At 53.0% G+C, this 15814-nt stretch overlaps 6 protein-coding genes across 6 annotated transcripts; 1 reads left to right on the top strand and 5 right to left on the bottom strand.

The window, feature by feature from the left end:
- Positions 1-1627: 1627 nt before the first annotated feature.
- On the bottom strand, positions 1628-3225 carry N656DRAFT_62836 (Di-copper centre-containing protein). The gene is made up of 2 exons (XM_064810356.1): positions 2968-3225; positions 1628-2911 (listed from the first exon to the last, which is right to left on the bottom strand). The coding sequence occupies exons 1-2, from the start codon at positions 3008-3010 to the stop codon at positions 1920-1922; spliced, it is 1035 nt and encodes a 344-aa protein (XP_064675385.1). The 5' UTR covers positions 3011-3225; the 3' UTR covers positions 1628-1919.
- A 2746-nt stretch (positions 3226-5971) lies between these two features.
- On the top strand, positions 5972-7131 carry N656DRAFT_62873 (uncharacterized protein). The gene is made up of 3 exons (XM_064810357.1): positions 5972-6284; positions 6381-6874; positions 6938-7131. The coding sequence occupies exons 1-3, from the start codon at positions 6084-6086 to the stop codon at positions 7035-7037; spliced, it is 795 nt and encodes a 264-aa protein (XP_064675384.1). The 5' UTR covers positions 5972-6083; the 3' UTR covers positions 7038-7131.
- A 1062-nt stretch (positions 7132-8193) lies between these two features.
- Positions 8194-11702, bottom strand: N656DRAFT_764948 (uncharacterized protein; the record flags this gene model as incomplete). Its single annotated transcript, XM_064813365.1, has 3 exons — positions 8194-10099; positions 10180-11521; positions 11642-11702. 3 exons carry the CDS (start codon positions 11700-11702, stop codon positions 8194-8196), a joined length of 3309 nt encoding a protein of 1102 aa, XP_064675383.1.
- An 820-nt stretch (positions 11703-12522) lies between these two features.
- Positions 12523-12968, bottom strand: N656DRAFT_774034 (uncharacterized protein). The gene has a single exon (XM_064814183.1). It carries the CDS (start codon positions 12761-12763, stop codon positions 12572-12574), a length of 192 nt encoding a protein of 63 aa, XP_064675382.1. The 5' UTR covers positions 12764-12968; the 3' UTR covers positions 12523-12571.
- An 894-nt stretch (positions 12969-13862) lies between these two features.
- On the bottom strand, positions 13863-14623 carry N656DRAFT_62889 (uncharacterized protein). Its single transcript, XM_064810360.1, has 2 exons — positions 14535-14623; positions 13863-14473 (listed from the first exon to the last, which is right to left on the bottom strand). Exon 2 carries the CDS (start codon positions 14330-14332, stop codon positions 13961-13963), a length of 372 nt encoding a protein of 123 aa, XP_064675381.1. The 5' UTR covers positions 14333-14473; positions 14535-14623; the 3' UTR covers positions 13863-13960.
- N656DRAFT_62912 (uncharacterized protein) lies at positions 14583-15674 on the bottom strand. Its single transcript, XM_064810362.1, has one exon. It carries the CDS (start codon positions 15436-15438, stop codon positions 14773-14775), a length of 666 nt encoding a protein of 221 aa, XP_064675380.1. The 5' UTR covers positions 15439-15674; the 3' UTR covers positions 14583-14772.
- Between the last annotated feature and the right edge of the window lie 140 nt (positions 15675-15814).

The raw sequence follows: 15814 nt of genomic DNA, 5'->3' as shown, positions 1-15814 counted from the left end.
GCCACAGGCAGATACCACGTCATCCATGGACTAAAGCACCAAGCAATAGGAACATGAAACACCACGAGTGTGGCGAGTTGGTAGAGTAATTTTCTAGATAAGAGTGATGATCAGTTGGAATCGGCTCACATTCGGTCAGATTTGATACCTATGGTGAGTTCTTTAGTCTCCTGCCAACGTGCTACAGGTACCTACCTATGTACATGTATTTCATTTATGTTAGGTCAGGCGTTGCGACCAAGATCCTCGCAGACCTATCCGCTATATGTTTCTTAAGATGAAATCACTTCTACCGTTGAGGGCAAGCGGGCAAAACGATATAGAACTCAGTACTTAGTATTCAGTCTCAGAACTTTAGTGCTAAGTCAGTCCCATGCTAACAAGCTCAGCAAGCCCAGCCCTTAATTTACCTCTGATGCTCACTCAAAACAGGGTACTTGAAGTTCCTCCCCCCGAGAACCCAGCAAGTAGCTTTATCTGAATCGCTGTTGTCCGGAAGGCGTAGTCACAGAAGGAAGGCCCTGGCCCTGTACTGGCATTACCGGTATGTTACCTCCGTCGACCCGTACATCGTATATGGCCGCAGTCAGGGGCTCGGGAGGCACAAAGTGGACCAGCTGAGGCCTTCTCTCCGCGTTTCTAATGCGTTTGTGCCAGGTCAAGTTGTGGAGGACTTGCTCAGGTATTGCCATGAGCTGCCTGTCAGCTTCGGCTTCGTCTTGATCTTCATTGACCGTGAAAGCTGTTTGCATGTGCTGCTCAGGCTCGTGTTTTGGGGTTTGACTTTGCGCTTGCACGGTGTTGACGTTTTGACCGCATCTATGGTCTTGTGCACTCTTGGACGGACCGGCGACTGGGGGTAGTGGAAGGTCAGATGGGGAGCAAGGGGACTGCTCATTGCCCTTGGCAGGAGGATGTGAGTCCGGTGCTTTGCCTGCTGCCCTGTTAGTAACATGAACGGCGTTGTCATTTGGCGCATTCCTATTTGGAAGCTGTCTCCTGCTGGGTGGAAGAGAGGACACGCGAGGAGGTATTGGAAACGGGCAATTACACATCTTCGATGTCTCTTCTGTAGCGGGAGTGGCTAATGGTGCTCGATACAACTGAGAGTCACTGATATTGCAGAGGAATTGGCCTTCAAGGATTTCCAGGGAGTCCAGTGTGACGATCCAAACTTGGGAATCGAGAGTAGAGAGAAGTGGGTGACTTGGATGCAAACAGCCTTTTTTATATTAGACTATTAGAGGAGAACTGGGTCGTCACAGATTAGCTGTTCCTGACTCCTTCTCTTGTGCGAGTACCTACAGTCATATTGGTAGGACAGTGATGCTTTGGCCTTTGTTGCGCCTACAAACGTGGCTTTCACTGTCACTGAGTAAACCCAGGACAAACAGCCTCATCACCATACAGTACCTGCTATGTCGTGACCACACCATGTAAGCCCTACACTCACCTATTCTTTTCTTCCCTCACCCACAACCAAGCTGGATCTCATACTGGTTATAAGCACTTCACATCAAGTTGATACAACAATAAGGAACAGAATATTCACCACTGCATTCTCCCCAAATGAGCATGCAACTAAGTAGAAAGCTCTCTATTAACGAGAAGAAGACGACTAGGTATCAGGTAACGATGATAAAGTATATGTATTAGAGTGCAAGATCTAAGGATATTCTAGTTCATCTACTAGTATATGTAAGTGTATATGTAAGTGTATATGTAAGTGTATATGTAAGTGTATATGTAAGTGTATATGTGAGTGTATATGTAGGCGTATATGTAAGTGTATGTACTACGAACCACAATGAAAGGACTTGGAATGAATGTCTGAGGTGACCGATGACAGGACTGATCCCCTAGACCCAGATGTGTCTATTTTATCTTCCCCAACCGCAACCGTATTACAGACAGGCAAATTACACATAGATATAGCACAACGGCCCGCCCCCAATCCCCAAGCTCGAGACAACATCCTTAATCGGCAGCGGCGCAGCATTAACCTCAAGGTCAATAATATCATCCAGCGTCCCATTCCTGCTCGGCGGGGTGTTCATGATGGTAATAGTCCCCGCAATCACCTGTGTACGCTGAGCCGGGTTCTGGTTCTGCCAGATCCACCAAACCCTATCAATCTGACCATGGTGCAGCCAGAACGCCGGGTCGCCGGGGCTGGCAAACAGATCGCCGCCCGGGTCACCAGCAATGGTGAAATGCCCGCCCGTGTGCACGCCATACACACCATTGTTAAAGTCGCCCTGCATGGTATTCTGAAACGTGAGGATGTCGTTGCTCTGCACAATCAGATCGGTCGTGTTCTGCTCCGACGTCCACTGCTTGCTGACCCAGTTGGTGATGTCGCGGCGCACGCAGCGGGGGTTGTACGCCAGCAGCGCCGGGGCCGGGACCACTCCCGCCGCCTGCAGGGTCGGCGACACAGGGCCGAGGTTGACCGACATGTCAGCAAAGGGGCCGTTGAAGAGACAGCCGCCGCCGTTGCCCGGCGGGATGCAGTTGAGGCCGTTGGGGATGCCGGGCGTGCAGTTGTGCGGGACGAAGAGGCCGTTGCCGCTCATGGAGGTGTCGCTGCCGTCAAAGATGGGCGAGTTGAGCGGGTCGTTGGCCCAGCGGCCCCAGTTCCAGTACGGCTGGAAGCCCTTGTAGCCGCACTCGTTGCGCAGGGCTTGCTCAAAGGCGTAGACGAACCAGCGGTGCCAGGACAGGAAGTTGGCCGTGCCGTGGATCGACATGGTCTGGTTGATGTGCACGGCCACGAAGTCGTCGTAGCGTGACTTGGCTCCCGGGGCGGCATCGGGGCTGTACTTGGCCGGCTTCTGCATCAGGCACTTCACGGCCCGGATGTAGTCTTTGCGCTCGCCTTTGCTCAGCGTGCCCCTGTGTTTGACAGAGACTTGTTAGTCAAGACAGTTATGTCAGAGAGGAAGGGAGGGATAGGGGAAGCCTAACCATTCCCTGCGCCGGGCGGCATTGGCGACTGTGCAGGACCCATGAGGGTTGGTCGCCTTCTGGTAACGGTCGAGGTTTGCTAGAGCCTTGCTGGCGAGCAGATCCGTGTCCTTGGTCGGCGCCGGACGCGTCCTACAAGAGGCGCCCTCGCAAGCCGTGGCCGCCGAGAAGAGGGCGAGGAGACTGACGAACTGGGTGGCCAAGTACACCATCTTGACGAGAGTGACTCGGAAGTTTTTCTGAGTCGGAACCACGGGACCGCTGGGACGGGACACACACGAAAGAAGTCCGGGTGGTCGGCCAAGTGCTTACATATAGCTGCACCAAACCCACGTGGCAGAGACCGGACTATTTGGATCCTGCTGCAACCATAACCACGGATGTCGGATAAGCCCCTGCGAGGGGGGCAACTTCAGGTTGGGGGATTCGCTGCTGAGCCTCGTTCGGCATTTACAACGGGCATGTGTTCATTAGATGAACCTTGCGTGTAATATCCGAGGCATGCTCGCCGGTATAGACATGGAGACATTCTGGCACCAACAGGACCTGTCGGTTCCAACAGCACCCGAGGCTCCATGGAACCATTCCCGGGCTAGAAGGCCATTCTGGGCTGTTGCTGGGGTTGCTGCAGCTAATAGTGCAGTATGGTACACACACTACGGCTCTGGGCCCCTGATAACAGAAGGCCGAGAAGGGGCATTGCTCGATGCTTGTCCAGGACAAATGGAAGTCGGAAACGACATTGGACATTATGCTAGAAGCCCCGCTCTCTTCTCGCAAGAATGTCTAGAGATAGGTACTGTACAAGACTGCTTGCATGGTTTTGCTATGTACACTGCACACAATGTATACTCGGCACTAGTCTCGCTAGCCTGAGGTATGTCTGCGGCGCGGCTACCCTAGAAACAGGGGCTGATTGTGGTCGGTTAGCCCGGTCGGGCCGGTCCAGAAGGGTATACTCATTCAGGGGCAATATGCAACCGGGGGTTCAGGGCAGTTGAACCGCCAACTGCATAGAGATGTGAGAACTACGGAGTGGCGACTGAACTCAGAAAACCTGAACTCCTTACAGGTACGATGCCCTCAGCTATTGAGTGAGAGCGTAAGTATTACCTAGAGAGTACCTTAGTATGCTCTGACGTTACGGAGAACTGTCAACTTGGGTACCCTGTCCAGATTTCCAGCACATCTCACTAACATCAACGGGAATCGAGATGATCTTCGATGGACCAGACGGGAGCCACCGAACCTTAACACATTGGACGAGGAAGTTAGGTGGAAGAACACATGTATATATCCACACACGAGCAGCCTCTCGATATCGATTAATTAGGGTGGTAAGGTGGTGTAACCCTACACCACTTTAGCCTGAATCCTTGGGCCAGAGCAATGGGACCAACAGCAAACATTCTCTTGAGAGACAGAGAGAATGGCTGGAGATTGGAGCGGAAAAGACTGTAACCACTGTCCAGACGTTAGCACAGTAGTGTAGTACTGAATCGGGGTGAGTGGATACCGTACTCCTGGGACTGTGGGACTCTGAGACCCTTTAACCCTTATGTTACCATGCACGTGCAACCGACAAATGACAGAAATTCCATGCCGGCGCCACGCAGGCGACACAGACTCTCTAACCATACAAAAACACCGTATTCGGTTGTAAGCGAGCAAGCAGGGTTTTGAACAGCATTGGTTTTTTAAGAGACAAGATCACTCCCTCTATTCTTCTAGTCGGCGAGGACTCCAGTCGACTTACACTTTTATAGACCCGTGACAGCTAACCACCCATAGTATTGTAGTACTTGCCACTGTGCGTTCTTTATTGTTCATGTTACGTTCGTTTACACGCGAGCCCGGGCCAACCGTTCTATCCGTCGCTATAAGTTCCGTACTAGGCAAAGCGCCTGGTTCGCGCTAGTGCATCCGCGATAGCGCACCGCTCGGGTGCGCCGGACAACGTTCCGTGGTGAGGAAACAGCCAATGAGCTTGGTATGGAACTTTAACCGGTATGTACGGGACCTCTCCGGGTTTACGCTAAACTCCTAGTGCTGTAACATGTCTCTCACGGACAGTAAGCACTTGGCTCCGCACTAGACTACATCGGTTAGTTATACGGACTCTCGGAGGCTTTGTGAGTGTGGTAAGGCCCGAGGTTCGAGTTGAGGACCCTAGGGACCGCATACAAACTCAGCCGAGGGCAGTGAATCGTTCATTTCACTAGGGACCTTTTCCCAGAACTGAGCTTACTTCGTACAAGTTACGATAATGGCATGATTCTGCGAGAAACGTGGTCAGATTTCCCTGTCTCCTCCTCTCAACAAGAGTCTGTTGATAGAGAGATGGTCCGAGTTTGTCGACGCACACCTAACATGCGAGGTGACTGTGTCCAGCAACCCGGGTCACTCTGCATTCATGTACTTCATATGCAATGTATGGTACTGTACGTACCTGCTTCTTTTGATGTGGTGCATGCTCGGTCCGTACAAAATGTATTATGTAGGTAGTATCCCGTATCACGAGAGACGTTACAGATGCGATGCGAACCTCGCGAGGCAAGGAGGGGGTCTGTGTGCTAATTGATCCTTCCCTCCTCAGCTGGGAATAACTAACCGGCTGGGCCTGCAGACTTTCGGAGTGTGTCTGCTGCTGCAGAGCTTGCAAGCGTAATTGCAGAGTGTGGCCGACTCGGAGTTACAGCGGTATACTAGTACCCTTACCTACCTATTCGGTAGACACTCGGTGAGACATAGGGAGACAGAGGCCGTGACAAGAGACACCAACCTCACATAGGTGCAGCATTCCAGAAGTCGGTTAAGGGTACCGAAACCCGCCCCGGTTTGCCCTTGCATACATGTATGCATGTGCCTGCATGTGTCTTGATGGGCGTGCATCTTGTCAAAGTTTGTCAGTCAGTTGTTGCGGGTGCGGTTGCGCGAGATCTGGATCTGGGATCTGGGGAATGCTTAAAGGTCCACAGGGTCGCTGGCATCCCTGGGCAAATCCAGTCGATCCTGTCTTGATGCTTTTTCCTCGCACCGTCGATCGTTGCCCGTCTCATACCAGCGCGGCCCATTCTTGATCTCCACGATCGCCCAGCCGCGCAGTGTCCACAACTATGGCGTCGTTTCCGGGCATGGGCGGGCCGCCGCCCATCATCGACCCCGAGTATGCGGCCGAGAGCAACGCGACAAAGCTCATGGCAGTCATCACTCTCTTCCAGCTCCTGTCACTCATAACCGTGGTCCTGCGTGTCTACTGCCGTGTCGTCCTTGTCAAATCACCCGGCATCGATGATCTTGTTATGGTGCTTGGCCTTGTAAGTCGAGATGACCCAAGTTTCAGAGCCAAAAAGGGGTTGCAGAACGTCCAAGATCAACATTTACTGACTAGACATGATTTGCAACATTTTTAGCTCTTCACATTAGGAGGAGGATGGGGCACTCTGCTGGCCATGGCATTCCACGGCCTCGGCAAGCACGATATCACAGTCCAGGGAGCCGATCTGCTCATCTTCGACCAGGCCAACTTCTGGCTGACGATCCTGGCCTTACTCGTCGGCTTGGGTCTTGTCAAGGTGTCCATCGGGCTGAACCTGCTTCGACTGAGCACGAGCAAGTGGTACAAGTGGTCACTTCGGGCGACTATTGCCTTTGTCATTGCCTACACCTTCATGGCCTGCATGACCATGTTTCTGCACTGCGACACGGTGGCCGGCAACTGGGACTACTCGCAGGCCACGGGCTGCTACTCGATCGACCTCTTTGTCAAGTTTGGCACCATCAACACGGCCTTCAACATCTTTACCGACGTCTTGTTCGCCGTGTTCCCCGTCCCCATCATCTGGACGCTGCAGATGAAGCGCAAGCTCCGCATCTATCTCGTTGGCATCATGAGCTTGGGCTACTTGTGAGTCTTTTTCCTTCTCTTCACGGGCCTGTAATTGTTGCACTCGGTTAACAATTCTCCCAGTGCTGTGGCCGTCGGCATCGTCAAGGCCTACTACCAGATCAACTTCACCCTAGAAACCGACATCAAGTTTACCATGCATGTCCAGTTCTGGGGTTTGTAAGTCATCCCATTTCTTAATATCCCCCCTCACCCCTGAATCATGATCCCGACCATCAACCACAGCACTAACCACCCCACCCCCCCACCCAACAGCATCCAACTCAACGTCGGCATCATCGCAGCATGCGCCCCCTCCCTCAAACCCCTCTTCACGCGCATCCTCGGCCTGGGCAGCACACAAGACCACTACTACAACAGTTCCGGCATGGCCGGGTACGGATCCCGATACGGACGGGGGACACGACGCCTCGAGGACGGCGACGACACCAACAACCGAAACACCCGACGCACCGCGACCGGCAGCCACATCAAGGGCCCCGCCGACTCGGACGAGTTCGAGCTCGAGGAGCAGCCAACAAGTCCAACCGAGAAGCGGCGCACCACACATACACACATCAAGGGCATGAGCGCGGGGGGAAGCAGTCCTGTTTCGACGACCACGACGGCGGGGACTTTTTACAAGAATTCGGGGGATGGGTCCGGGTCCGAGGAGATGATTCTGGGTGTGAACATGAACGCGCCGACGCAGGCACATGCGCATGCGGTGGCTATGGGGCCTGGGTCAGGATCCGATGGTATTCAGAGTGGAAGTGGAAGGAACGCGGGGATATTGAAGACCACCGAGGTGCAGGTTGTGGTGAAATAAAAGGGGGAGATGGTGGGGGAGGGACTCAGGGGAAGGAAGGGGGTTGCGGGGGCGTTGCCCTGTGCGACTTGTGTATATGATAATTTCTTGTATATCACCAGTAAATACGGTACCAATGCCATGTATCCGTCAAGTCGGAAGGGGTCACGGTAGTGATCAGCCTTCTGTCGGCCACCATTTGCTTGTAGATTCATGGGCAGCTCCAACCCTGGTTACTTACATGTAATGTCCACCGACTCTCTCACCGCTGTGTTTCCAGCAGGGGGCGCAACATCTTCCTAGACGCATCTTCAGAAAACTCAACGTGCTTGCCTTCATGGACATGACTCACCTCATCCAACGCACCGTGAGAAGTTTGCACGCTCATGCTTGCTTTTTTATGGCTTGTTAGCCTTTGGGCGTAGAACCTCAGGGGCTATGCCGAACGAAGTGAACATCTTCTCTACGCCCAACACTATGTACTGGTATTATCGGGAATGGCCGACGCGCTATCTCCTTGTTCCACAAAGTCCTATAATTCGATGTTCCCTGGCTCAACAGTCTTGTGGTCTTTGCTCTTAATTTTCCTCTTAAGCAAAACGACGATAGTAGCAACCTTGTGCTCGTACTGCCAGTGGTGATGCCGGATCGTGAACAAGAGCTCCCTCGCCTCGGTCAAGGCTTCCTCGTAGTCGCCGGCGGAGCTGAACTCTGTCAAATGCCGGCATCGCAGGAGAATGAGGTGTGCAACATCCAAATTTTTCCTATCTGGTACCGACCGTGACTTGATGCAAAGAAGACGCCTCATAAGACTCCTATGGGCAGGTAGGAAGGGGTTAGCGCCGGCACGAAGAAACTGCGCCATGATTGGATTTGGGGCCCTGTCGTCGAAAGTTATGTACTGTAGATTATCGATCGTTTGTTCAAGCGGGGTCAGGGTCGGCGAGCCCTTGTTGGGATCAGCTCCGTATTCCAGGAGCAGGCGTATTCCTTCATGCCAGCCCATACGTGTCGCAATCAGCAAGGGTGTCTCGTTCGATCTTATCGAGGCCAAGGAAGGATCCGCTCCCTTTTCTAATAACAGATTGACGAGATCCCCTGCCCAAGCTTCGCCGAGCCCGACGCCGAGTGGCCCGAATTGAGACTGGCTGCAGACCACCGCTAGCGGTGTCATCCCGGTGTGTGGGCTGCCACGATCCCTCAGCGGCTCATCAATGTCAGTAGCAATCTTGATGATGCTCCTAATCGCGTCAAGGTGTACGTCACGGTCTGATGGCACCCGATAGGAGTGCGAATCCTGGTTCTCGATGGGGACGCATTTGCTTTCGTCTTTGATGTCACAGTATTCTTGTCCCCGGCTGGCATTCAGGGAGTTCAGGGACAGAACACGAGCGACAATGTCCTTGACATTAGGTAGGCGTGCCTCTGGAGAATCGCAAAGCCGGCCAAGTCTGGCTATGTTGTCACGTCCAAGGAACCACCCATACATGTCCCACAGCCACAGGTTCAACGGATCCGAGTATGAAAAGAAAAGAGTCAAGATAGCGCTGTGGGAGTTCAAATACGCCCATTCGAGGCCCTCTTTCTTCAAATCGCTCCATGGCAGCTCAAGTAAGCCGACTTGACCGCGAACAATGTTGAGCCATAGGTGATATACCGGGCTAGAATCCTCCCTGATAGATTTGGAGTGCTGGAGCCAGCTTTCCTGGGCGTAAGCCAAGAACGTGTGTAGGGTGTACTGTTCTTGTCGCATTGCCGAAATCCGAGCCTCTTCCATAATTTTCCCAATGTCTATAGATATCTCCCGAGTGGTACTAGGCATTCGTTTCCTTGATAGCAGGCGACTGACTGGGGCTGGCAAAGATACATTGGAAATTGCGGTTTTGAGGACTTGCTCAGTGATTTTGGTCGGGTTCGCGGTAAGCTCAGGTGCGCACCGGCTGACCACGGCCTGGAAGGTATCGTAGTTGAGATATGTGATGCAGATCTCCATCATGGTCCGCGAAGCGTCCTCAGCGGTGAAGTGGAACTTCGAAAGAACGGACTTTGTTTCCTGCAGGTGGCTCAACAGAGTGTGATGGACGTAGTGCACAGTAAGAGTCTGTTCGTTGACCGTCAAGAGGTTGCCGCTGGCGCTCTGCACGAGCTTAGCGATGTCTCGAGGCATCCTCCCAGAATCCCAGTCTGTCTTTCCCGGATTTACGCTCATTGCTTCCTGGAGTTCCCTGAGCGACAGCGGTCGAAAAGCGCCAGCAACGATTCGAAACAAGAGGTTGCTGTGTTGTGGATTCCAGATTCGGTTCAGAGATCTGTCGTATGCTTCTTCTAGCGACTTTGGGAGGTTGAGTAGAGCTGCGTAGATCTCTTGATCTGATGGCCTAGGCATTTCTTCATCTTGGGGGAAGATCTCGTCTAAAACTAGAGCAACCCAAAGATACCTGCAGACTACAGTCAGTCTCAACAAGCTTTAGTCATAGTGGGAGCAGTTATGGTGGAGGCAACGAGGTCAAAGCCTTACATTCCGTCGGCGTGGCTGGTCAGAGCGGTCTGGATGGCGTCGTAAAGTTCAGGAATTATACTCCGGTCTGGCCAGCGTTGGGATCGCCTCTCCATTTCCGTGACAATGTAGTTGCGGATCTCGTTTTCATTATCAAAAGGTAGCCAGTGATATTGAACACTATCCGTCCTGAGGGCCCGGCAAAGGGACTTGGAGAACTTGTCTCCTCGGCTAGAGGTGCAGAGAAGGCACGCTCGCTCGACCAATAGTCGTTGAAGGAATGCTCTGATTTCGTCGACTTCCTTGTCCGAACATTCATCCAAGCCATCTATCAGTATAAAGATGGGCGCGAATTTGAAAGGGACTATGGAGAGGATCATCTCAGCCATATTTGCCGTGGTCATGGAGTCGACAGAAGTCATGGTGAGTGAATCTGCGTAACTGTGTAGCTGATGGCTCAATAGTGGGTGACCAATGATTTGCCTAGTGATGGTACCGATAATTCTGCGAGCCTCGAGCGACTCGGGCATCTCAGGCTTGCAGAAGAAGAAACCAATCGGCGGCGATGATGAGCCTTCGGGCTGCCTGATGAGGTCGTCCACGATGTTGGCCATTAGCACCGTTTTTCCACAGCCAATCTTGCCTTTGATCAGAAGGCATGACGAAGACTTTTGGTCTTTCCAGGTCTTGTATTCGGGTTTGGAGAAAAGCCAGGTCGCTGTACCTTTGCTCCGCTCCCAACTCCGGATCCTCTCGAACATGCTGCGGTTCCGACACAAAGCTTGGAAAAGACGGAAAATTCGCTCCTCGCACTGCGTCCGTCGGGCATCCCGAGAGAGAACTCTCAGTAAAGAGTGAGACTTGGCGGAACGGCTTGCCTCCTGAAGTTGGCTTGTCTTGAACTTGACGTCAACATGGTCCTTGATGATGGCGCCCAGAATCCTAAGTCGCTCTCGCAGATCGCCAAACTCGACGTCGAAGCTGTTGAGCACAGACGCCTTGAGTTGCGACAAGGGGCGCTTTTTCGTGAACAGGATAGCCCGTCGGCAGAGCTGGACTAGATACACTAGATACTTGCAGAGAAGACTCTGGAGCACGCTGTCGTCCTGATAAAGGAGGGCCAGTCCATCGTGAATGGGAGCTGAGCGGCCGATCTCCAGGAGGAGTGTGGACAGTTTGTCAAAATAGTCGAGATAGCCAGTGGATATTTGTAGACAGATGCGGAATGCGGCCCATACACCACTGGCAGCAAGACTCTGAGCGCCGCCAATGACAATACCACCGATGGGCGCGATGCGGTGAACGGCGGTGAGGATAGAGGTGAGCCGCTGGCCTTTGGAACGCCAGTGTCGATGTTCCCGTCCTGCAGTAAAGTCGATTTCAGCAGTTAATCTGATGATTGCCGTCGCGTCCGGGATGCCGCCCTTCCTCTAGTCAAAAAAAGCGCGGCGCTCGTTGTCGCTCAGGCAGTTCTCATACTCACGCAACTCTTGTTGGAGTCGAATCTCGGGTTTGACCTGCCCGGCTTGCACTATGGCCTGCATGTCTGCCTTTAATCCACAATGTCAGAACAAATGGATGAGTAGTGACGGAACCGAGGGGAGCCAGATGGATAAAGAATTGAGCTGGCCGAGCTGAGGCCTGAGGGAAGTTGTGATGCGGCTGATCAGCCACGGCACGGTGTTGGGCTTCATGCAAGGCGTTTTTAGGCCAATCATCCTCGCTATTTGGACACAGTGCAGTTGAGCCAAGTACTCGGAACTTGTCAAAGACATTGTGATATAGGTGCGTAGGTAACTCTGTCTGTCTGCCAGTATTACAGCCTAGGGACGGCAGAAGTAGTATGCCTGACGGCAAATTGGCCATATGCACGAAGGGTTCTTTACCTGAGGGCTGAGACTGAGAGTTACCCGTCGTTTTTGTTGATACTCGAAACCGAATCCCTCTGGGCTGTGCTTTTGCTTCTTAGCAGCACAACCTTTTCTCACAGCCAAAAGTTTGGGTTCAGAAGAAAGGCGGCTATTGTCAGTTTCTCGACGGCTCTCTTCAACCTGGAAGTAGGTAAGCGGCTTGGAAATCGTGACCCATTTGGTAAGAGCAGCTGCATAGGTACCTTAGGCACGAAGTTCAGAGCCGGACCAGGAGCAAGGCAGTCGCAACTTGAGGCGGTACTCCTGTCCCTGGTACGGGGGCAGCGATCCCGTCTGAGAGATTCGCGGCTTCCTGAGAACAATGGAAGATGACTCAAATAACCAACCAGTGACTGTCAGTATGTCAACTGAAAGTTTACGGCTGAGGATCTTCCCAGCCCATATACCCACGGCCTGCAAAAATGCGGTGCACCATGCAAATGCAACCCCTAACTCTAAGATTGAATGGACGTATGCATTATGGCTCAAAGGCCCGCACTACCTTACACAGATCCCTTCCCCCCTTCAATGACAGTCCTTCTCGCATCCCTCCTCATGATTGTCCCCGGGAAATGCTCCGAAGCTCTACCCAGATCATAGAAGCCAAACCGCTTGTACAAATAGTTACCTTCGGGAGAAGCCTCGACCCACGCCGGCAGGAACAGTTGGTCGGCCACGTCGCAGCCCCACTGCATCATCAAACCTCCTGCCCCTTGCCGGCGGTAATCAGGGTCTGTAAAGCAGATGTGTAGGTCTGGAAAGTCCGCATTAACTAGATGTACATTATCGTCGAGGGGAGGAACTTGAACAAGTACGTACGGACAAATCCCCCCTGATTCTGCTTTCTCCGTATTTCACTGAGGGGCTGGATGACTTTCCTCGACCTTTCAAAGTCCTCTGCGTCCAACCATTCCGGTATCTCGGCATCGTCCGAATCTGGGATGGTTTCGTTGACATAGACCCTCCAGTTGCTTGCCGAGACGATCCTGCCCGTTGCCGGGTCAGTAACCTTGATCCAGATATCGTTGGGATTCTCCCGCATTGACTTCTCGTAGTGCTGAGCCAGGCGTGGGAGGTCGTCTTCGGTTTTGCAACCCATGAATATCTCCCTGATCTGTTGAGGGAAGCATTTGTATTGCAAGCGGCATAGCTCGGGAAGATCGTTCGACGATGCCCGCGTCAGGGCGAAGTTCTTTCTGGAGGCCATTGCTTAAAGCTCACAAGTGTACGGTTGTTCTGGGTCATCGACTGTGTCTGCTGCTCTCGGTGTATACTTCGAGTATATGGCGGGGTATCCTGATAACGGCAACTTGAAGTAGCGTCTTTATACCTTATTTCAAGTTCGTGGATGTCAATACTTGGCGATGGAGCGCCGGAAATCCATTACCGAATGACTCATACCCCAATTATTCTCGACAGAGATGTCAACTTCTACTGCACACTCAAAGCTTGGCCATGTATCTAATCAAGTATTCCATCAACTTCAAAATGACTCAGTGCTGACCTGGCATCGCATGGTCAGCAAGGACTCGGAGCAGGGGAATCGGGGAGAGTTTGAGTGCTAAGGGGTTTGAGTAGAAGTTGACGGATTTGTCAAGAACATACCGTAAGACGGATCGGGTATCCTCCGAACAAATCGCAAGATGCACAGGTCCTTCTTGTACGAGAAGGTATGAAAGATGGAACAGGAATCTCATTAGGTACTTGCATCGCCGGTTCTGCCCGCCAACGGCCAAAAGCCAGGTCAACCGTGCCTCCAAATACCATACAGCTGAAGGATGGAACGTACCCGTACAATCTCATACACCACTCAGGATGTAAACACAATCAGAACTTCTCCCTCCCTTCCGCCGCCGGTGACAGAACACCCAACCCATAGAGGCCGCAAGGCATCAGAAAAAGTGCCTAACCGCACTCTGCAAAGTGCCCATCAACGGCGCAACGGGACACGCCTCTAAAAACGCCCAATGCGGTCTGACAATATGCGCCCACTCATGTTCATGTCCCTTATCCCTGGCACCATGCACGCGATACGGACGGCCGACGAATCCCCAGCCTAGATCCTCCTTGTACCTCACGATAAAAATGTTATGCGGGCCGTAGCCGCTCCGTCCATGGGCAAAGTCACCAAACGCAATCAGCTGCAGGGACGGCATTCCGCGCCGCCCAAAAGCCCACTCAACGATGCGGCGAAATTCATCTTTTAGGCAGTCTTGCAGCGCCCAGGGTGCAGCGCTCTTGACTATGCCCGTCGAGTTGGACATCTCAAAGCCGTCTGTAAACCCGGCTTTCGGTCCTGAAAAGTCCAGGGCTAGTGACCCGTTTATGAGTGCGTATCCGCCGGTCTGCCGGATATGCAGCACTTTGAGCCTGCGTTTGAGTGCCTTGAGTTTCAGAATGTCGCGCTAGATGTGATGGTCAGATCAACCACAGTCATTATCTCCATCAAGGAGTTGGGGCACAAACCAGGTCATCTAGGCCAACGGACAGCGCCAGGCAGTCAAGACCGATTGTAGGAGCTGAGAAGTCGTTTTGATGCTGCTGAAGACGCAGGATCAGGTCGTAGACGTCCACAATCTGCCAGTCACACAGCCCACCGGATAGTGTGTTTCTGTTGACGGTGATGTACCGGCGCTCGTGGCACACCAACCTTTTGAGAGTGGCCTTATGCGGTTCAAGACAGCCCGTCCAGACGTCGTGATTGTCATCGTCGTTTCCATCCGCCACAATGCCCAGAAAAATATCCTGAAGACCCGTAACGGTCCGAGTCCTCCGCGCCCTTTATCTCAAGACGCTTGAGTTTTATTTGAACTCCCGAGCGCGCAATCTTTGCCAAGAAGTCTTGCCAGTTGTAGCAGGTCCGGAGTGAGAGCGACTCTAGCGACTCGAAATCGAACGCACCGTTGAGCTTCCCTGCGGTATCCCGGAGATCGACCCCAGTCAATGACAGGACCCGCAGCGCCGGAAAAACAAAGCTCGCTGGTGCCGACGGAACGGTTTGCGGAAGGACGTGAACAAGACGGCCTCGAGACCCCAACTCCCCAGTAAGCTCTTTCCGTTCCTTGCGAAGCCACCGCGATCCAAAATCCAACTCCAGCTCTTCAAGTTGCTGACAGTTAGCTTCGACAATCTCCGCCAGTTGAATCGGCTGCCGCATGGAAGTATACCCCCGCCAGCAAAACCGCCTCAGTTTCTTGAAGCAAGCCCCAGCCCCATTGATCCTCTTAGCATCATCTTCAGGAGGACCCAAACACTTCACATCGGTAGTGAACTGCAGCTCTCGAAGACGCGGTTGCCTTCTAGCCAGCGCCTCGACAAAATCAGGCGGGAGACAGGCTCCGAGATCCCAGCTGCATCGATCATTCAGCATCAGACCTACACCACCTAACAGCAACTTGAAGGATCAGTAAGCACTCGGCCGCTAGCACAATACCCACCTGAAACTAATCAACTGCCCCTCCGGCAACCCCTCCACAATCTCCCTTGCCGCCTGAAATATCCTCCCCAGCACAGGTCTTTCGGCCTTATACTTCGGATGCTCAGGATCCGTATCAACCTCCCCCGGATGAAAGCACCACTCGGGATTCAGCGCCAAGTCATCCACAGCAATCCTCAGCGTCAGTTTCGTCGCCTGGCGAGATGCAGCCAGAGGGTTCTGCATGGCCGCTGCACACCGCGATATGGGGTCATTGCCTGCCCGTGGCTGCTCCGCCCAATCCCACGGACTCCCGCCGCCCAGGTCCAGG

Source organism: Canariomyces notabilis, assembly GCF_033297395.1.
Source record: "Canariomyces notabilis strain CBS 508.74 unplaced genomic scaffold N656scaffold_1, whole genome shotgun sequence".
Classification (NCBI taxonomy): Eukaryota; Fungi; Ascomycota; class Sordariomycetes; order Sordariales; family Chaetomiaceae; genus Canariomyces; species Canariomyces notabilis.
Note: the sequence above shows the minus strand (reverse complement) of the source record. Positions and strands in the feature narration are given on the sequence as shown.